At 43.1% G+C, this 22,669-nt stretch overlaps 1 protein-coding gene across 3 annotated transcripts; it reads left to right on the plus strand.

Annotated features, from left to right (window-relative positions):
• Positions 1-340: 340 nt before the first annotated feature.
• LOC121566588 (protein SCAF11) lies at positions 341-20,390 on the plus strand. Of its 3 annotated transcripts, none has more exons than XM_045208853.1 (15): positions 341-550; positions 4,098-4,161; positions 4,297-4,442; positions 4,624-4,707; positions 4,848-4,930; positions 10,231-10,310; positions 10,399-10,436; positions 11,187-11,257; positions 11,491-11,616; positions 11,843-11,943; positions 12,322-14,490; positions 14,700-14,992; positions 15,174-15,332; positions 19,056-19,175; positions 19,414-20,390. In XM_045208853.1, the coding sequence occupies exons 2-15, from the start codon at positions 4,140-4,142 to the stop codon at positions 19,507-19,509; spliced, it is 3,588 nt and encodes a 1,195-aa protein (XP_045064788.1). In that variant the 5' UTR covers positions 341-550; positions 4,098-4,139; the 3' UTR covers positions 19,510-20,390. The 3 variants fall into 3 exon arrangements, with proteins under 3 accessions (XP_045064788.1, XP_045064790.1, XP_045064789.1); XM_045208855.1 differs by having other exon boundaries at positions 19,065-19,175; XM_045208854.1 differs by having other exon boundaries at positions 15,177-15,332.
• Positions 20,391-22,669: the final 2,279 nt, after the last annotated feature.

Raw genomic sequence — 22,669 nt, forward strand, 5'->3', positions numbered from 1 at the left:
TCTGAAGGTTTGTCCACCCAAACTACCTAAATGGGTATGTATGGCTCTGGGTGTAGTTTACCTTTTACTTGAATGTCCTGTTGATGTCATGCCACTAAAATTGTCAGTCCCCTGCTACTGTTTATGAAAGGACAATACTTTTAGCCGCCATGCCAGTTACCGGTATTATTATGTTTGTCTATTTTATATACATTCCGTTAAATTGAAAGGCAAGGAAAATGTCAATGCTTTCTTAAATGTTTTAATTTCATTGGGTACAAAACAGGTTCCGGTTATAAATATGGGACCGGAAATAGTCGAAGGATTTCTTCCCTAGAGTAAAATGTATTGCAGCGACACTGTGCGGTGTTGTTTAAACTTCACAGGTCTCAGACAGACATCGAGACATGTGGCCAAGACGTTCTCAAATGTATAACGAGTTAGCGGTGCAATCTATTCGGCTATATTCCGTTTCTCTTCTAGCCTCGGAGACTAACCAATACACAGAAATAAGTGGGACAGCAAAAAATAAACAACCAGGCCAATTTTCTAGCTATTGATTTAGCTTCGGGTAAGTCAACAAATACGTAGCTAGCTAACCAATTTAGCAAGCCTGCAGCCGTTAGCAAGCAACAGTATCGTTAGCTGCTAGCTAGGTAGCTGTTATCGTGTCTAATATAGCGTCTGTACTGTAGGCCAGGCAAGTCGCGTTAGCCAATGAAGTTTAATAATTATGAACTAGCTAGCTATGATCATACTTGTGTTTCTTGTTACTGACCTAAATACAATTACCTTCTTACTAGCCAGCTAGCTAATAGTTGACTAGCCTATGTAAACCAAAAGTAGCTAGCTAGCTGACCTTATCATGAACATCTTGTTACCGTTATCTGAATTGCAAACTAGCCAGCTAACGCTAGATAGTTAACTTAGTTATCAAACTAGTAGAAGGAACAAGTAGCTAGTTAACCAACTAAACATAGAAGTTAGTTGAAGTTTGAGGGGGATTAGTGCACACTACTACTAGAAGAAGTTGAAGGGTCGTGTTACATCACACATGGGCCACATCAAAGTTTAAATTGTTGTTACCTGCTAGCCAAAACGTTAGCTACGTTACTTAACGTTAGCTGTTAACGTCAGCAACCGTAGGGCATTTCATGTTTATTCAATTGGCAACTTACTTGACAGTTACCTGCGTGGTATTTGGTTAGCTAGCTGGACAGAAAAGAAAATGCAAGACCACAACTCGACAAATGTTACTAGATAGTAGGAAGCTAGCTAGCTTACGTTAGTAGTTGGCTAACTAGCTGGCTAGTTAAATAATCCAATGGCATTGGATGATTGAGAACATGGCTAGTTATTTTAGCAACTCACATGGTAGAGTGTTGGCCTTAACGGCCTCAGTGACCAGTATACCCCATTTCATTTTCAACTCTGCGACTGTGTCCTGCATGTATTTTAGCCAGAGCTGACACACTGGTTAAGGCCTTTTGTTGTACCCTTGCCACTGTGGTAAAGCCGTTTGCTCGGGCTTTCACCTGGACAGTGTTGTTTTGCTTCCTGATTCAGAGGTTAAATGCGGAAGACACATTTCAGTTGTACAAACTTTCCCGTTCCTCCACTCACCAAGCAGACGGTGAATTTATCAACTGGCTACGTACACTTTGTGACAGTGTTTAGCAAGCTATCCACTATTCAATTATGCTTGTTTCTTCTATTGGAAGCAGAGACGGAGAGTAATCCTTGCCCAAATCAGCCTTTCATTCAAGTAGTTACTCGCCAGACATGCTGGTTTAGACGAGACCATTTGTTCACAGTTTCTGTGCTTATGCTCAGACAGTTTAAAGTTGTATTTGTCTTATGTATGGGACAGGCATGGTATACATCGTCCAACGAAATGCTCACTTGCAGGTTCCTTCTCGACAATGCAACAATAAGAAATAGGACAAAATAAGAATACAAACATAAAGTAAATGGCAGTAGAATATATATATATTTTTTGCATAATTATAATACAGGAGGGTACAATGTTTATATGTGTAAATCGCTCTGGATAAGAGCATCTGCTAAATGATGTAAATGTATTGGGGATGGGGGCAAGTGTATAAATTGAGCAGTATAATAAGAGTCTGGTGCCAGCAGTTGTGCTAAGGTGTGGAGAATCACAGCAGGTGGTCATTCCAGTTCAAGTGTTCAGCAGTCTGATGGCTTGTAGATAGAAACTGTCTCTGAGCCTGTTGGTAACAGACCTCATGCTCCGATACTGTCTGCCCGACGGTAAGGGAGAGAACAGCTCGTGGTTGGGGTGTGTGGGGTCCTTGATGCTGCGTGCCTTCCTCAGGCACCGTTTCGAGTAGATATCCTGGATGGGTGAAAGCACCAGTGATGTACTGGGCCGCCTTCACCACCCGCTGGATGGACTTGCGGCTGTAGATGGAGCAATTATTGTACCAGGCCGTGATGCAACCGGTCAGGACGCTCTCGGTGGTGTAGTATTTGGAGAGGACCCGGGGCGGCATGCCACATTTCTTCAACCGCTTTAGGACTTATTGTGACTGACATTTGCTCTACTTAGTTGTCAGTCACGAAGAGCACACTTTGTACTATATGGAAATTGATAGCCTGGATTAGGACCTGCGCCGCTTCCTGTGTGTGACAGGGTCGTACTCTACCGATGTTGTAGAGCATGAATTTGCAGGAGCAAGTCACTGACTGCTTTGATGTTTGCAGACAGAAATACTTGAGTATTGGGCAGGAATATAGTATGTGGGTGTGGTTATTACTATTTGCAGCTCGTCTTCCCAATTGGTTACCGCTATAATATTCTCATTTTTAGTTTCTTCTTCAATAACTATGTATATGTGCCCCCGCACATTCTTGGCATTTACCTTATGTATTTGCTATATATCTAATTAAAGGATGTATAGAATATATTTTTGTGCTATAAGTGGCATTTTGAGCTCTTTTCAAGGCAAGGGTCCCAACTTATGGGTCCTATGACCCATGTTACTCAAGGGAAGTGGTAGCACAATTGGAGGTCATTTAAATGTATTATTTTGAATAGCCTTTGACTTGGGCCTGGTTATGTCTTAAAGTACAGTACGAACAAAATCATTTATAAAGAAAAAGTGTGAAAAAAAGCTAGCATATGGAATTGTTTTAAGATGGGCATACCATGGATCATTTAGCTATTTTATTTTTTATTTTAGGACCCCTTTAGGTATCAAAAAAGATATATAACAAAACAATTTAATAAAATATTGAATTTGGCCTTTACTACTATAGCCCATAGAAACGCGTTGAGTAACACATTCATAAAAGACAGTCCAAAAATAAATCATAAGGAATAAGGTTTTGAAGTGTCTGTCCTATATCTAGGAGATATAAGAAGGCTCAGGAAATGTTTTTATTTTTTTTTGGACGCATAATTAACTAATTTTTGTTGGCACAAAACTACCTCCATACTTCCATTCGTTTGTATGGGTTACCTTCAGATGAGTCCCGTGACACTTCTGGGGGTCGTAGAGCCAAACAGAGAAAACCATTGTGTTCATGAGTCTCCCCTTTCCATAGATAGTTTGTAGGCCGTTCGGACGCTACAGACATTTTCGTGAGAAGACAGATTTTCGGGATGTCTCATGGTCTGACAAACACCGCTATAGCTCGGCCACATTCCACCGCAGGTGCGGAAGGCCGACATAGGCGGATGCGGTGGATTGCTACGCATGCCATGCAAAAAATATGATATCTCTAGTTTAAACTGACAGATTGTGATGTTTAAAAAAAAAAAAAATGTTTTTGCTTATATTGACACACAGGTGCGTCAATAGACTTAGGGATTAAGTTGGCCAATGTGTAAATAATGCAACCGTGTAGCTCAGTTGGTAGAGCATGGCGTTTGCAACACCAGGGTTGTGGGTTCGATTCCCACGGGGGGCCAGTATGAAAAATGTATGCACTCACTGTGTGTCTGCTAAATGACTAAAATTAAATTAAAGTCAATTGACAACTTGGTTACACACAGAGATCTCAAGTTAAGATTAGTGAACACTTTCAATGTAATTAAAAGTGATGGCACTGTGACTGGGTTGTTAACAAAAATCTCTCATTTTTATTTCCAGGGGTCATCTGGTCATTAGGGACAAAGCAACACTGTGCCAAAAATGACGGGTGGATGGGGAAATGGTAAGTAACTGCCAGCCAGTCATCATGAAAAACATATTTCAGTGGGCTTTGGCACAATGGTTTAATTTAAACGTCTCTACCTTCAAGTTTGTGCTTGGATGACAAGTTGTTGTGCCACCTCTCTCTGGTTGTCAGACGGACAGACCCCAGAGGGCGGCACAGAGCCAGAAGAGGCGGAGCGTTGTCCTATCTGCCTGGGCGCCCTGGGCCGCTGTGTCCTGGCCATGCCCGACAGCTGCTGCCATGTATTCTGCCTCAGCTGCCTCCTCAGATGGGCAGAGGTAAGCGCCATGCACTGTTCCGCCTCCTAGACTCATCACCCTCAGTGGCAACAAATAGTGCTGCAACTGGCAAGTCGTTTATTGTGATAAGGCATGGTCTTACTCCCGGTGAGGCTCAGGAGACTATACATGTACCAAAGTGTGTGGACTGATGTGTTTTTTTTTTGTCTATGTTTCTAAGTTGCAGGCAGTTCCATCCTGCCCAGTGGACAGGCAGCCTTTCAATGTTGTCTACAAACGTGATGCTGTGCTGGGATGTGTGACAGTAAGCAGGGGTTTCTCCAGTGGCTTTACCTTCTATATTATAAATGGCATGTCATGAAACTTCACAAGCTACAGTATAGCTTTAGTCACTATGCAGGAAGAATTTACGTGCTGTGACTTCAGTTGTGATGTGAATCTCAGGTTCCTGTGAAGAAGAGAATCAGCCAATCAGAGCCAGAGAAGTGTGGCTGCACAGACCCGGAAGCCAGTGGCTGTTTGTTAAAGTGAGTAGAGGTCTTGTGTTAGTGGAAGGGTTGCCCTGCTGCACAGTTAACCTGACAAAGACCCTTAGTGGTCGAAACTTTGTCTTTAATCCTGGGGAGCATTTAAACATTGTGCAGCTTAATGGCAGTCACTTTTCTGTGGTGCATTATTTCCTTTTATTTGTATTTATTTTTTTACCACATTGGGGGGGGTTACAGGTACAATATTAATATTAATTTACACACTTAGTTTATACCACATGTAGGCTGCCACTCTAAAATATTAAAAAATAAAACAAATACATACAGAGAAATGATCATATTGATCACACAGGATTTTGTAACAATAAAATTGGTATGTAAAGAAAAATAAACAGAGGTGGGCCTACACTCCCTCCCCCCAGCCCAACATGCCTCCGTCGAACCCCCCGCACCCACGCTGCCTAGCAACACAGGTTGGGTGTCAGTCCCCCCCATATCTCTATCTGTAGTTATTTGGCGAATTTAGTTGTGAATGATACAAACCATAGAATGTCTTAGAGATCAAAACATGTGGACAGCATGATGCGACTAGGCTATTGACTATTGGAAAAAGTTGCATAAAAAGCTTGCACTCTGTTCCTTGCCTCAGGCTGCACACCCTGTTCTCTCATCAAGTGATCATATTTTCACTATTCTCAATTTAAGTTTGTCTTTACTAATATGTAAAAGCAGCTGAGAAATAAATATAGTAGCATCTGAGATCCTCCTCTTTTTATTGTAACGATCAACTCTGCTTTCACACGGGATTGCATATAAAGATGTCTGGGCTTGTAAGAACACTTATTTCACTTCACGCATCAACCACTCTTTGAGGAGCATGCAGCCTCGCTGCGTGACAGGTGATATTCCACCCAAACTCTGTATGCCACAGGCTCTCCAACCATGTTCCTGCAGCTACCCAGTGCTTAATTTGGGAAACCAAGTGAAATCTGTTCGGGAACATCGATAGTAACATGTCTTCACAACAAAACATATTTGATTAAACTGTTGACAGCCCCTATCTCGGCGTGCTCGAGAAAGGAATGTAGGAGAGAGAGAGGAGATGGAAACGCATGGTGGTGATATATTCTGGAGCTAAAGTTAATGTCAGCCTATTGATTATGAATATATAAAACATGCCCTATTACTAGGCTATTCAAAATCAAATATCAATTCACTATAATTGTAGGCTAACTCTGTAAGCCGCCTGCGCAATCAATGAACCAACAGCATCGCCTAGGCCTTATTATACGTTCTCTCCCAGGCTCATGGATAGAAAGTTTGGAGCGTAGCATAAGATAACCAGTCCATCCAGTATGCATAATAATACAGTCCACACTCAAAGGCGATTACTCAAATTTGTTTAATTTTGGAGTCTAGACCAATTATGTACTGAAGGCATCTTAAATCTATGTTTTATAAAATACGTTTTTCTGCCATGTGTAATGTGTGGTAGGCTATTATGCGTATGGGTGTTCTACATGCAACGTCTTAAATGCTTTGAATTTATCATCACCTTAGAAAGCGCTTTTCCATTTAGCAGACGCTCTTATCCAGAGCGACTTACAATTAGTGAGTGCATACATTTTTCATACTTGCCCCCCTTGGATTAGACTCAATTTTACATATTAGTAAAGTTGTTTGACTTTGAAACAACATACAAAACAACCATGTTTTCCACTCAGTTAACCAGTTTTTGATCATCAGTGAGACTCAACGGTCACGTCGAATTTGACAGTGGTCATTACTTATGACTAACAAAAGTTGTTTATATATTATAGAGATTAATTATTTTTGGGAACCCAGATAATTTATTTATAAATCCCGTCATTGGCATAGCTGACCTAAATGGTAAATATAGAAAAAAGGAGTTGCTTGGTAATGTGTTGTCTTTCAAATCTTGAAATGATCTCAAACCATTACTGTCTATGATATCGGCAAGGGTAGTAATTACATATTTGGACCATTGGGGGGGATGCAAAAGGCCGCCCTCCAGATCACAAGGCAGTATGAAAAATGTATGCACTCACTAAAACTGTAAGTCGCTCTGGATAAGAGCGTCTGCTAAATTACTAAAAATGTAATTATTGTGAAATAATGGGGTATGGGCATGCCATTTTGATTCCCAGTTACATTGTTTTTAAATTTTGTGCCAAAAAGAAATTGTGTGAGCAATAATAGGACCAAAGCGTAGTTTACATTGTTTAAGGGATATATCCGTGAAGAGCACATCTTCCAGGGCAATAGGAGACACCATATTTCTCTCTATACTCAGCCAGGGGGCAGAAGAATCGTGTCTAAACCAATTTAGGATGGGGTGAAATGCTAGTGCCTGGAAATGCAATTTAAAGTTTGGTACAGATAGTCCTCCTACATCTTTCCCTCTATGTAAGTTTGTTAATTTTAACCAGGATCGCTTACCTTGTCATATGAATTTTGAAACCGTACCATGAATTTTATCCCAATAGCCAAAAGGGGAGACGTGGGAAGCATTGAACTACAGAAATTCAGCCGTGGTAATATATTCATTTTGACAATATAATTCTGCTGGTTAAAGCAACTGTGATGTTAGTCCATCTACTGAGGTTGGATTGAATTGATTTGAGCATTCTGTTAAAGTTTCTGGCAATGGTTTTATCTAAGGAAGGAAATATATCAGTTAACGTTTCCCATTCTGATATCATTTTTAATTGTGATTTATTCAACCCAGATGCAAATGCAGTTGCATTATTTTTTATAAAACCTTTGGTGGCATTCCATAGAATCGGCAGAATTATGATTGATCATTATTAATGAAAGAAATGTTTTATATTTTTTATTTGTTTTTGAAATGTTAACCCCTTTCTCCCCACGTTTGCGATATCCAATTGGTAGTTAGTCTTGTCCCGTCGCTGCAACTCCCGTACGGACTCGGGCGATGTGAAGGTCGAGAACCATGCGTCCTCCGAAACACAACCTCCCAAGCCGCACTGCTCGCTTAACCCGGAAGCCAGCCGCACCTATGTATCGGAAGAAACACCGTACAGCTGGCGACCCAAGTCAGCGTGCATGCGCTCGGCCCGCCACGAGTCGCTAGAGCGCGATGGAACAAGGACATCCCAGCTGGCCAAACCCTCCCCAAACCCGGATGATGCTGTGCCAAATGTGCGCCGCCTCATGGGTCTCCCGGTTGTGGCCGGCTGCGACACAGCCCGGGATCGAACCCGGATCTGTAGTGACACCTCTAGCACTACGAGGCAGTGCCTTAGACCGCTGCCCCACTCGGGAGGCCTTATTAATGAATTTAATTCCATTTCAAATGAATTACCCCATCTTGTGGCTCTTTTTAGGATATTCGTAGATTTGTAGTAGTAAACGTGATGATCATACAAACTCATACGTCGAATTTCGATTTTCTTAATTTTAGAAAATAAAGGTGTAGATAGTAAGAGAAAATCGAGTACTCTGTTTGAGTAGAAAGTGTACTCTTTTGCTTTAGGAATATGTGCTCGCCGGGCATTAATGAGGTTATAATCAGAGAGTATATGTTGGAGAGCCTTGGTTGCGTGTGGATTGTAGTTGGTCTTTATTAGATTTGTCCCACATTCATGTCTGTCCCAATAACTAGTTTGAATTCAGTTAATTCTAACAATAAGCAGTTCAGATAATAAAAAAAGTTGGGATCAAATGAATTTGGAGCATACACATTAATAAAGGCAATTTTCTTTCCGTTATGGATGCATTTTAAGGAAAGTGATTCTGCCTTTTTGGTCTTCGACTTAACCAAGATGGTGATTTTGAGTTTCTTATGTATCATTATGATTACACCTTTAGGGCTGATGAAAAATCAGCCAGTTTGTACAAATGGTTCTGTCTTCTATCTGCATCCTTTTGGAGCAGGTGTATTTTTTGGAGCATTGCTATATCAATATGGTTTCTTGCTAGGATATCAAGACAGCTGGAACATTTGATTAGTTGAGTAGGTATCCACTTTGGAAGTGAGCAGTGCAAGAGATTAATTTACCGGTTTTAATTGCAAGTCGAGGGCAGAGGTAATTTCCTCAAACAATTTCTCGCATAGTAGCAGCCAACTCTTTCTGTTGTCGGGTGTTGAGAGCCGCCATGTTCCCACAGGCGAAGTGTGAATGGACAGATTATGCTAGCTGCTGGAGCGAAATAGACCTGCTAGTTGTTTCCCCACCTTAATATGGTGTTATGTTGACAGTTGGTTTCTTGCTAGGATATCAAGACAGTTCGGACATTTGATTTAGTTGAGTAGGTATCCATTTTAAAATACACTCCGTGGCCAGTTTATTACGTACACCCATCTAGTACAGGGTCAGACCCCCCTTTGCCTCCATAACAGCCTGAATTCTTTGGGGAATGGAAATGTTGCTCAATTGGTATCAAGGGACTTAACATGTGCCAGGAAAACATTTCCCACAAGTTGTGCGTTCTGAGATGCCGTTCTTCAAACAACTGTTGTACTGCGCCGTTAATTGTCTGTTTGTGGCCAGCATGTTAGCTTGCACGATTCTTGCCATTCTCCTTCGACCCCTCATCAACAAGCTGCTTTTGCCCACAGGACTTGCCACTGACTGGATTTTGTTTGTTTGTCGCACCACTTTTTGTAAACCCTAGACCAGGGTTCCCCAACTGGCAGCCCGTGGGTCGTTGGGCCCCCCAAGTTTTCTGAGCAAAAAAACTAAAAAAAACTCCTGGAAATCAGTTCCAATTGATTTGAATTTTGAAAATCTGTTCCCAAGTATTCCCACACATAAGAGGGACATGATCGTATACAAATGTAAACAAGGTTTGAACTGATTACGTTTTAGTCAAATATTATATCTGTTTGGGATTCTTGCAGTCAATTTGCAGTCTACAAATTATTTGTAATTATGTTATGGCCCCGCGACCATCCACTCAAGAAAATAATTGGCCCACAGCTGAATCAAGTTGATGATCCCTGCCATAGACACTGTCGTGCGTCAAAATCCCAGGAGGCTGTCCATTTCTGAGATACTGGGACCGGCACGCCTGGCACCGACGATCATACCACGCTCAAAGTTGCTTAGGTCACTTGTTTTGCCCATTTTAATGTTTAATCGAACAGTAACTGAATGCTTTGATACCTGTCTGCCTGCTTTATATAGCAAGCCACGGCCCTGTCTGTAGGAGCTAACCATTTTCATGAACGGGGTGGTGTACCTAATACACTGGCCAATGGGTGTAAAGTCTTATCGTAAAGTTATTTCGCAAAATAAATTCACGTTTCAATGCATGCCACCTTTTATGACAAATTATATATATTTTTTAAAAAGAAATAAACAAGGAGGAAGATGGAGGAGACCGAAGACAGAGAGGACATCAGAAGCCAAAGTCAAAGGCCTTATTCGGAAATGTATGTGCTTATTCTCATATAAATCATCTTTCCTTAATTTGTTGGCATTTTATTCATGAGTTGTAACAAGATAAATGGTGTTCCCCAGGCAGCGATGATGAGCCCTCTGTGTTGAGCAAGAAGAAGGTTAGTAGTTTCAGACCACTTGTAGAGGCATCTATTTCATAATAAATCATATGTATGGTTCATGCAAGATTTTATGGGTTTAGAGTCCACCTGTGCAGATATGTAATGCATGCGATGCAACTAAGAAACAATTGTGTTTTAGCATGCTAGATTCACATTAGATTCACAAACACTACATACGCACACACACGCATACCGACACAAACACACATACATACAAATTACACACGCACATTCACACACTTTTACACTCATCCTTTGCTGCTGCTGCTCTGTTCTTTATTTTACTCTTATTATTATCTATCCTGATTCCTAGTCACTACCCTGCCTTCATGTACATATCTACCTCAAATACCTTGTACCTCTGCACATTGATTACTGGTACTCCCTGTATATAGCTCCATTCATGTTTATTTTATTGTATTCCTCTTGTGTTACTATTTTATTTTTAAACTGCATTTTTGGGAAGGGCTCGAAAGCAAAGCAAGCATTTCACGGTAAAATCTACACCAGTTGCATTCGGCGCATGTGACATAACATTTGATTAAATGTGTTATTGTTGGTTAGAAATATGTTCAGCAGATCTAGCCTTTCCCATGTTCGTATTTGCTCAGCCAAGAGTTTTCAATAATACTCTGGCATAGAATAAGTAGCATCAATGTGGCCCCCTGTCCTCATAGGCCCAATGGGTGCTTGTCTGGGATTTTCAACAGCCAAGCCTCCTTTTGAAAGGTTTTCTCTCTTTTCCAGGTGAGAGGACCTCTGTGCTCTTGGTCTCCGGCCCAGACAGGCACAGCAATGGGGACTATAACACAGTGCATGTGAGTAGGCCACTTCGTTAACATTTTGATTTTCCAGCTCACCGAGCAGAGACACAGTAACTACTTCTTATGGTACTTAACAATTTGTTGGAAACGCTGTTATAATCATCTTTATCGTAACAAAGTTGAAATAGATGGAGACTCTTTCTCTCTGAAGTTTGTTTTTGACTTAAAAAAAGACAACCAATGAAAGATGTCCTTTTGTGTGTGTGCGTCCTTTGTCTACTCTGCAGTGCAGAACCCATTTGGGTGCCCGAGGAGGAGCCGTCTGAGGATGACTGTAAACAGTATCGCCGCAAAACACAGGACTGCCCATTTCTGCCTGTTGCTGTACCCGTTCCTGCCAGTGGCAACTCGAGGTGAGTTGGTCCGCACACAATTAATGTATATAGATGGAGTGTGTATATATTGTAGGTAGAGGTTGTAGGATGAGTTAAAGACCCTGTGCAAGGTGATCGTTTTCTCAATAGAAACAGTGAATTTAAGTGTGTTTTAGTGAGTAGTGATTTTGAGTCCATTTTTGAGAGTATGAGTGAAATTGGTCAACGCAATTTGTGTAGATCTGATCTGATATTTCCCTCCCAGGCAGTTCTTCCATCCCTCTGAGTGGAGTAGCAGCCCCTTTCCTCTGAGACCCCTCTCACCTTTCTCTACTGCTGCTTCACCTCTTGGCTCGGGGCATTTTGGTGAGTCCTACTTTGAAATGCTTATCAACCATTTAGTGAGTCTGTTCAAAGGAACCCTCTCTGATTTTTTTCTTCTTCTTTCTCTCCCAAAACCCGGTATAAATGTTAACTTGAATCACTGAGTTTGAATGAGGTCACGCAAAGTGACTTTAAGCTGCTTAGCTACACTAAGCTACATTGTGGGAGTAAGTTACTTTTTTGGAATAATCTCCATCATGTGTCTGGGTTGTGCAGTACCCTGGCATCAGGAGTTACGTTTTGTGAAGGCACCAAAACCAAAACCTTTAATCCATAGGTTATGCCTAATTTTATGCTACGTTGGACCATTGTTAAGTTTCTCACAATACTTCTAATATTCATGATTATGTCTCATAATAGTCTTTCAGGGAAGAGTTTGCGCAGTCACCTGCCCCAAAGGAGGGGAGAAGAAGGGCACCCGTGGAACTGGCTCCAAAGGCCCCTCCAAACAGACAGAGGCCCTGACGACTAGGCGCTCTGGCCGCCACAGCAGGGCTGAGGAACAAGCTCCTACACAAGACCCTGCATCTTCGCAGTCCCACTCTTCAGATTCCGACACTTCCACAAACCCACCTACGAAAGCGGGCAAAAGCACTGCAGCCGCTGGTAAGAGGAAGGGCAAACGGGCAGCTCAGCGAAAGCCCAGCGCCAAGAAGAAAGCCCCAGCCAGAAAAAAGGCCTCCAAAGTCGTCCTCAGTAGCCCATCAGGAAGTGAGGAAGCCAAAGAGGAGGAGGAGGAAGAGGAGGAGGAGGAATTAGAACAGCAGAGGAAAGAGGTAGAGGAAGGTGAGCAGCTCTCAGACACTGCAGTGAGCCCACAGGCTGTGCAGCGCAGCTCCAGCCCTACCGAGGAGGAAGCCAGTCCCGAACCTTCTGCTTGTGATGCCCTGAAGGACACTGAGGACCAGCCATGCAAAGATGAAGATGATCTTTCTGAGGAAGAGAAACTGGGGAAGGAGGAAGAGGAGGATGTTGAGGAAGAGGACCAGAAGTCACCGTCGTCAGATGTAGAGCTGAATACCCCTGGGCTCCAGGACCAAATAGACCAAATAGAAGACCCAGAGAAAAGCAACTCACCCACCTCTTCCAACTCACCAGAGAGACCATTGGAGAGCCCCCAGTCTGGGCAGTCAGGACAACTTGGGGAGGAAGATGCTGACACCATGGAAGCCACTGCTGATCCAACAGAAGTGAAATCTGATGATGAAGCCTCAGTGGAGGAAGAGAAAGCAGAGGCCTCTCCCTGCCCTATTGCAGAGCCTGAATGTTGCTCTGGCTCTACTCGCTGTGACTCTCCAGATGGGAATGCGTCCCAGAAAGTTCAAGGCACCTCAGAATCAAAGGTGTCCGAGGAGGACAAGCTGCATGATCAAAAGGATGTCACAAATGAGAAATCAGCAGCCAGCAGCAAAGAGGACGATCTGTCTGAGGATGACACAGAAGCTATACCGATGGACTGTGATTCACCCAGCAGTGAGCGCAGCACCAACCTGGCCTCTGATCCACCAAAGGAGACTGAAAGTACAGCTCACGAGTCCACAAGCCAGGCCCCTGAAGACGAGAGGAATGGTAGCAGGCAGGAGCGGGAGAGCTCGGTCGGAGAGGAAAAGGTAGAGGAAAGGAAGAATGGCAGGCAGCGGAAGTCGCGCTTCCACTCTGCCGCCACCACTTGGTCTCCCAAGAGGGAGTCGAAGCAGGACTCATCAAGGAGGTCGCGCTCCAGATCTCGGGAGCGCAACAGGGAGCGTCAGGCCTCTGGCAGCCCCCCCTCCAGACGCAGCAGGGAACGGGAAGCCCCCAGGACGGACCGTAGCCGTGACCGTAGCCGTGAGAGGAAAAACAGGAAGCGCTCTAAGAGCCGTTCCAGATCTAGTTCTCGCTCCAGGTCCAGAAACAGGTCCTACCGAAGAGGGTCGTCCCCGGAGCGCCCTGACTCAGGGGGACAGTCACCACGGAAGAGGGATCGCTGGACTGGAGATGGATGGAGGGCTGGGCCGGGTAGTGACTCCTCTCGAAGGAATTTCCCAGAGAGGCCGGCCAGAGACTCGGGCCGCTCTGAAAATGGTGGCTTTGCAGAGGTTTCCCCCAGCAGGGAAAATCCTGACTGGGTTATGGAGAAGGCGCGTGCTGATACAGAGGCCAAGGTGACAAGCGGCCCTCGCTGGGAAGATAAAGGCTGGGGCGCAGATCGTGGACGAGGCACAGGACGAGGCCGGGGTGCCTACGGAACCTCCAATCAACAGGGGGAGCAGGCAGAAAACCGCTGGCAGCCCAGAAACGCATTCTCGGGGACCTCAAACAATTCAGGGAGCGACGCGTACAGCCGATTCAACGAGAACCGGGGCGGCCGCAGGAAGGAGCCTGAGATGGGCGAATCGATGATGGACCGCTCCGGCTGGTCATCAGCTTCCAGCTGGGCTGTGCGGAGGACACTCCCGGCAGACGTGCAGAACTATTACTCCAGGAGAGATCGAGGGGGAGGTGCAGGCTCTGGCAGCTGGAGCAGGCAGGAGGAGACGTCAACAGCAGGTCAGAACCCTTCTTTAGATTGTGTTTCATGGAGTGTATGCACTCATTACTGTTACTAGTTTCGCTGTGCATATTGAAATGGTATTGTTGATGTTTGTTGCGCAGTTGATGTGGATCCCACTTCTGCCACCAATGTACAACTTAATAAAAGCCCAGGATGTACTTCAGGTAATCTGATATTATTCTTTATTTGTTTTTGTCTATTTCAGATCCACCTCAGAGTGAGCCCAATGCCCATGGAGAAGCTCCACCCGCCCTGAACGTCATGCCTCCGCAACTGAACGTCCTGCATTACCCAATGGGCCCACGAGGCCCACCTGTCAGCCTGCAACCACCCCCCTTCGGGATGCCTCCTCAGGTCCCCATGCACCTCCACTCCTCAGTGCCTCTCCTGCAGGTCCCTGTGACAGCTGCCCAGGGCCTCCCACCACCGCCTCCACCACCACCTCCCATGCAGCAGGGCAGCATGACGGCCATACAGGCAGATAGCCGCACAACACAGGTAAGGACAGGAGTATTTTACATCCTTTGTCAAAATATAATCTTCTGGACCCAATCAATCTGTTTGAGTATTTTTACTTCTCTCATACTTAATTCAATCAACTGTAGATAGTGTATTTCCGGATAGCACTTTCAGAAATGTGTTGTATTTGCATAGTAGTGTGTCCCGGTCTCTTTCCCAGATGATGAGCAGCATGGCCGTCCATGGCAAAGCCCCCTTCATGCCCACCACGACCAAAGTAGGTGGCGCCACCACAGCCCAGGCCTACAGCATGGCCATGCCATCCTCCACCACCCAGCACAGCAGGGCCGCCCACCCAGACAGCTCCAAGAAAGAAAAGGTAATGTCACCGCCACTAATAACAGCCACAGCACTAGGCATTGTTCAAATCAAATCAAATGTTATTTGTCACATACACGTGTTAAGCAGATGTTATTACGGGTGTAGCGAAATGCTTGTGCTTCTAGCTCTGACAGTGCAGGAATATCTAACAAGTAATATCTAACAATTTCACAACATATACCTAATACAAACAAAACTAAGTAAGGAATAGAATTAAGAATATATACATATATGGACAAGCAATGACAGAGCAGCAGGGACTAAGATACAGTAGAATATTATAGAATACAGTATATACATATGAGATGAGTAATGCAAGATATGTAAACATTTAAGTGACTAGTGTTCCATTTCTTAAAGTGGCCAGTGATTTCAATAGGCAGCAGCAGCCTCTAATGTGCTAGTGATGGCTATTTAACAGTATGATGGCCTTGAGATAGAAGCTGTTTTTCAGTCTCTCGGTCCCAGCTTTGATGCACCTGTACTGACCTCGCCTTCTGGATGATAGCAGGGTGAACAGGCAGTGGCTCGGGTGGTTGATGTCCTTGATTATCTTTTTGACCTTCCTGTGACATCGGGTGCTGTAGGTGTCCTGGAGGGTGGGTAGTTTGCCCCTGGTAATGTGTTTGGCAGACCGCACACCACCCTCTGGAGAGCCCTGCGGTTGCGGGCGGTGCAGTTGCGGTACCTGGCGGTGAAACAGCCCGACAGGATGCTCTCAATTGTGCATCTGTAAAGGTTTGTGAGGGTTTTAAGTGCCAAGCCAAATGTCTTAAGCCTCCTGAGGTTGAAGAGGCTCTGTTGCGCCTTCTTCACCACACTGTCTGCGTGGGTGGACCATTTCAGTTTGTCAGTGATGTGTACGCCAAGGAACTTGAAGCTTTCCACCTTCACCACTGCGGCCTGTCGATGTGGATAGGGGGGTGCACCCTCTGCTGTTTCCTGAAGTCCATGATCATCTCCTTTGTTTTGTTGACGTTGAGTGAGAGGTTTTTTTCCTGGCACCTTACTCCCAGAGCTCTCACCTACTCCCTGTAGGCTGTCTCGTCATTGTTGGTAATCAAGCCTACTACTGTTGTGTCGTCTGCAAACTTGATGATTGAGTTGGAGGAATGCTTGGCCACGCAGTCATGGGTGAACAGGGAGTACAGGAGGGGGCTGAGCACGCACCCTTGAGGGGCCCCAGTGTTGAGGATCAGCAAAGTGGAGATGTTGTTTCCTACCTTCACCACCTGGGGGTGGCCCGTCAGGAAGTCCAGGATCCAGTTGCACAGGGCAGGGTTCAGACCCAGGGCCTCGAGCTTAATGATGAGCTTGGTGGGTACTATGGTGTTGAATGCTGAGCTATAATCAATTAACAGCATTCTTACATAGGTATTCATCTTGTCCAGATGGGGCAGTGTGATGGTGTTTGCATCGTCTGTGGATCTACAGTGGGGGGAAAAAAGTATTTAGTCAGCCACCAATTGTGCAAGTTCTCCCACTTAAAAATATGAGAGAGGCCTGTAATTTTCATCATAGGTACACGTCAACTATGACAGACAAATTGAGATTTTTTTTCTCCAGAAAATCACATTGTAGGATTTTTTATGAATTTATTTGCAAATTATGGTGGAAAATAAGTATTTGGTCACCTACAAACAAGCAAGATTTCTGGCTCTCACAGACCTGTAACTTCATCTTTAAGAGGCTCCTCTGTCCTCCACTCGTTACCTGTATTAATGGCACCTGTTTGAACTTGTTATCAGTATAAAAGACACCTGTCCACAACCTCAAACAGTCACACTCCAAACTCCACTATGGCCAAGACCAAAGAGCTGTCAAAAGACACCAGAAACAAAATTGTAGACCTACACCAGGCTGGGAAGACTGAATCTGCAATAGGTAAGCAGCTTGGTTTGAAGAAATCAACTGTGGGAGCAATTATTAGGAAATGGAAGACATACAAGACCACTGATAATCTCCCTCGATCTGGGGCTCCACGCAAGATCTCACCCCGTGGGGTCAAAATGATCACAAGAACGGTGAGCAAAAATCCCAGAACCACACGGGGGGACCTAGTGAATGACCTGCAGAGAGCTGGGACCAAAGTAACAAAGCCTACCATCAGTAACACACTACGCCGCCAGGGACTCAAATCCTGCAGTGCCAGACGTGTCCCCCTGCTTAAGCCAGTAAATATCCAGGCCCGTCTGAAGTTTGCTAGAGTGCATTTGGATGATCCAGAAGAGGATTGGGAGAATGTCATATGGTCAGATGAAAGCAAAATATAACTTTTTGGTAAAAACTCAACTCGTCGTGTTTGGAGGACAAAGAATGCTGAGTTGCATCCAAAGAACACCATACCTACTGTGAAGCATGGGGGTGGAAACATCATGCTTTGGGGCTGTATTTCTGCAAAGGGACCAGGACGACTGATCCGTGTAAAGGAAAGAATGAATGGGGCCATGTATCGTGAGATTTTGAGTGAAAACCTCCTTCCATCAGCAAGGGCATTGAAGATGAAACGTGGCTGGGTCTTTCAGCATGACAATGATCCCAAACACACCGCCCGGGCAACGAAGGAGTGGCTTCGTAAGAAGCATTTCAAGGTCCTGGAGTGGCCTAGCCAGTCTCCAGATCTCAACCCCATAGAAAATCTTTGGAGGGAGTTGAAAGTCCGTGTTGCCCAGCGACAGCCCCAAAACATCACTGCTCTAGAGGAGATCTGCATGGAGGAATGGGCCAAAATACCAGCAACAGTGTGTGAAAACCTTGTGAAGACTTACAGAAAACGTTTGACCTGTGTCATTGCCAACAAAGGGTATATAACAAAGTATTGAGAAACTTTTGTTATTGACCAAATACTTATTTTCCACCATAATTTGCAAATAAATTCATTAAAAATCCTACAATGTGATTTTCTGGAGAGAAAAAATCTCATTTCGTCTGTCATAGTTGAGGTGTACCTATGATGAAAATTACAGGCCTCTCTCGTATTTTTAAGTAGGAGAACTTGCACAATTGGTAGCTGACTAAATACTTTTTTTCCCCACTGTATTTGGGCGGTAAGCATATTGAAGTTCGTCTAGGGTGACAGGTACGGTAGAGGTGATATGATCCTTGAATAGTCTCAAAGCACTTCATGATGACAAGAGGTGAGTGCTAGTGGGCGATAGTCATTTAGTTAAGTTACCTTTTGCTTTCTTGGGTACAGGAACAATGGTGGCCATCTTGAAGCATGTGGGGACAGCAGACTGGGAAAGGGAGAGATTGAATATATCCGTAAACACACCAGCCAGCTGGTCTGCGCATGCTCTGAGGACGCGGCTAGGGATGCCGTCTGGGTCGGCAGCCTTGCGGGGGTTAACATGCTTAAATGTCTTACTGACGTCGGCCACGGAGGAGGAGGAGAGCCCACAGTCCTTGGTATTGGGCCGTGTCGGTGGCACTGTGTTATCCTCAAAGCGGGCAAGGAAGGTGTTTAGCTTGTCCGGAAGCAAGACGTCGTGGCTGGTTTTCCTTTTGTAGTCCGTGATTGTCTGTAGACCCTGCCACATACGTCTCGTGTCTGAACCGTTGAATGTTCTCAATATTCTCAAGTGGCTTCCTATACTTTCTGTTTTGTATATACTGTGGAGAGCTGCTTTGCTAGTAAATGATTTGTGTTTCATTCTGACAGAGAATGAATAATCATTTTATTAGATTAGAACTAGATTTCTTAACTTGATATCTGCTTTAGAAACAACAGATCCATGAGAGAGCAGTCAATGAAGTGAAAGCAGCCATGAAACCCTACTACCAAAACAAGGACATCACCAAGGACGAGTACAAAGAGATTGTACGCAAAGCAGTTGAAAAAGTGAGTGGTTAAAAACCTCCAGTAACATTTTGACATTGGTATTTCAACTTAGCTTTTAGGAGTATTAAAACTACTTAGCTTTTAGGAGTATTAAACTACTTAGCTTTTAGGAGTACATTTAGATTTTAGGAGTATTAAACATAAGATCAATAACCCAGCAGAACGCAAAATAGGGAGTCCAACAAATCAAAACGGTCTGTTATATATTTTGATTTGCTAAGTCCATTTTATATTTCAGGTCTGCCACAGCAAGAGTGGAGAGGTGAACTCTGGGAAAGTGGCAAACTTGGTGAAGGCCTACGTGGACAAATACAAACACGCTCGCAAGAAATGAACCCTGACATCCGCTGAAGGGGGAAATAGTCTCAGCCCATCTGCTTAAGTGCAATTTCTACCAGCTGTAACACAGCCTCCCGGCTGACAAAGACTGGAGCCCGACTTTTGATATCTCTTACCTTACATGAAGATTTTTCTATAGATTTCATATTTTATTTAGAAATAATCAAATCGGAAACTGTAGTGTGAGAAGACCGTTATTTCAAGTCGATCTTGTGGCTTGGGAACTACTATGAGATAGATGCCCAGAGTAGCTGGAGCAGTAAGGTTAGCACCTGTTCTCTGGTGAGATGGACATGGAGCTATGGGTAGTACAGAGGAGAGCACCCTCTCATGGAGCCAGCTGGTATGATGAATTTCTCCCACTCGCCACCGGGGACCTCCTAATTACTTCTTTGTTCAAAAAATATTGTCATTGTTTCTCATTTGTTTTTGTTTTATAAATATTATATTATGATAATTCTGGAGAAAGCCTAGGTAAATGTGCATTGCCTTTATGACTCTCTAGGCTGCGTTCACACAGGCAGCCCAATTCTGATATTTTTCCAGTAATTGGTCTTTTGATCAATCGGGTCAGGTCTGGAAAAGATCTGATTGGTCAAAACACCAATTAGTGGAAAAAAGATCAGAATTGGTCTGCTTGTGTAAACAGAGCCTTAGTCGTTACTGCTCAAAGCTTGTGGACTGGATATGTGTAATTGTATCAGGGACCTCATTGTTGAGAGTTGGAGATCAGTTGTCCAATCCGCAGTGAATGTGTAGTGTAAGGTATGGGTCTGGCAGATCAGGTGAAAATGGCCATGTCCCTTACTTGATAAATGTGCTGCGTGAACATTGTGTGAAATACCCAGAGAGCAATGAAATAAATGAGCTGCTTCATGTCTGGCTATGTGTGTGTCTTTGTGGTTGATCATTGAAAAGGTAGTGACCCCATCCATCAATTTCACCCTCAGAATTTATATTTTTTAAAGGTCCAACGCAGCTGTTTTTATCTCTATATCAAATCATTTCTGGGTAACAATTAAGTACCTTACTGTGATTGTTTTCAATTAAAATTGTAACAAATATACAAAAATATATTCTTGGCCAAGAGCAATTTCTCAATCAAGAATTTAGCTAGGACTGTCTGGGAGAGGTCTGAGTGGGAGGGGAAAACAGAAGGTAGCTGTTATTGGCAGAGGTTTTGAACCACCCTTGGTCTATTAACACATTTACTGTCACCAAGGCAGGCCAAAACTACATTCCACCAAAACAGACTGAAATTTCAGGTGCTTTTCAAACAGCTCTTACACTAAAAGGGCATTATCATTTTCACAATTTCACAGGACAGACATATTTTGTTATGATCATGAAGACACACTTGCCAGTGTTTCTCAAAGGGAGTCGAATGTTTGTAAACCTGCAAATGTGCTTCACTATTTTCACCAGCAGGGCGAGCCTTTGTCAAATCCATCGTCAGGTTTTTTTTAAATCAACCCACCATTTCATAGAAAAGATTTGAACACAGTAAACATATGACAGTGCACAGTGGCAATCAGGGCCGGTTCCAGACATAAACGGTCGCTTAGGTCGGGGTCTCAACTAGTAAAAATTGTAGAATACACCAGGTGCAATTTCAGAATTTGGTTGTGTTTTCTCTTATGTCAGTCACTAACCAGGTTTCCATCCAACCTTTTTGTTGGATGGAACAAGTTAAGTACATGTCGGATAAAAAATGTCATGACAGGCCTGCATGATGGAAACAGAAAATGTTTCGGTAAACTTTCCAAATATCGACAAAACAAAATAAGGTGGGATCTTTTTGTTGGTAAAATGAATTATGCGAAAAATGTCGGAAACGCTTTTATGCGCAAATATTGATAGGCCTAATAACCATCATCTCGAAGTAAATTTGGAGTAACGCGATTACATGTTGTGTGGTCCTCCCACTAGGACTCATCGTGAAAGCAACCAATTCATCAGGTTACAGATTAAATCAATTATGAACTTCACAGGGTGGTGAAAGTGCAAGGTGATGAGCTTGATGCTCCTCTCCAGTATTGAGGGATTTATTCTTGTGACATGATAATCGATCGATTCTTGGCTTCCGTTTGACAAATAAAAAAAGTATTAATTTATTATTTGTCCATAATAATAATAATATCATGTAGGCTATATGGGTGATTCTACGGAAATCTTGGATTTTGAAGAGCCAACATTTATTTTAATTATTTATTTTAATTTTAAATCAACATTTACTCAGTAATAGTTAACCCTTTACCATTATAAATCAACATAAATGCCAACTTTAATGTATTTTAATATTTTTAATACATTACATAAAAAAATGCAAGTGCTGCCTTTGTCACTGGTGTTACCTATATTTTAGATGACAATTCAGGCTTTCCTGGATGTAATTTCACAATTTAATTTGCATATATAATAAAAGACAGAAAAGGTTCATGCTAATATTTAGAAATTGTTTTGATTAGTAAAAAAGTACTTTAAACCGGTATGTGTGAAGTTCTGTGTGACATTTTTATATTTCTACCAAGTGTTTTGTGTTGTAACATCAGAAATAATTGAGGTTGAGTCATCAAAATTGGATGATCATATCCTTAAAATGCTTACTAATGAATGCTGCAGCAGTTGGGTAGATACAAATAAACATTCTATGAAAATGGGGAACTGATGCCAGAACACCAATATGCCATGCAGTAACACCAGTGACACAATGTGAAACCAATGACATAACATACGATTATTTCATACAAATTTGAGCCATTTAGTCATATGTTTTATTACAAATAATTGTAGAACGTGTTGATTTCATATGCACAATAAAATGAAGGTTATAGTTCAAATATTAAGACCAAAAGATGAAGCCTATTGACTAAAATGTCTTTCCTAACACAACATTGTCATACAAACATAAAACTTGTCTATTAGAACAATAGAAACACAACATTGAATGTAAACTAAGACTACGTTTTTCCAAAAGCACTGATATAAACATATTGTATGCAGTAAAACATTCATGGAATAGACCTATTTCCTGTACTAACTTTTCCCGTACTAATTATTTCCCACACTTTTAATTGAGATGTTTGTCTTTAGAAAGGTTTGTGAACTATGATGAACAACCATACCCTGGCATTATACTGGAGGTCGAAGAACAT

This window comes from Coregonus clupeaformis, chromosome 28 (assembly GCF_020615455.1).
Source record: "Coregonus clupeaformis isolate EN_2021a chromosome 28, ASM2061545v1, whole genome shotgun sequence".
NCBI classification, from domain to species: Eukaryota; Metazoa; Chordata; class Actinopteri; order Salmoniformes; family Salmonidae; genus Coregonus; species Coregonus clupeaformis.

Excerpts from the sequence above, each read along its gene's own strand:
- LOC121566588 (XM_045208853.1), top strand. The coding sequence starts at position 4,140 with ATGACGGGTGGATGGGGAAATG. Across the intron at positions 4,708-4,847 it reads CTGTGCTGGGATGTGTGACA|GTTCCTGTGAAGAAGAGAAT; the intron begins GTAAGCAGGGGT and ends TGTGAATCTCAG. Across the intron at positions 11,944-12,321 it reads TCTTGGCTCGGGGCATTTTG|TCTTTCAGGGAAGAGTTTGC; the intron begins GTGAGTCCTACT and ends GTCTCATAATAG.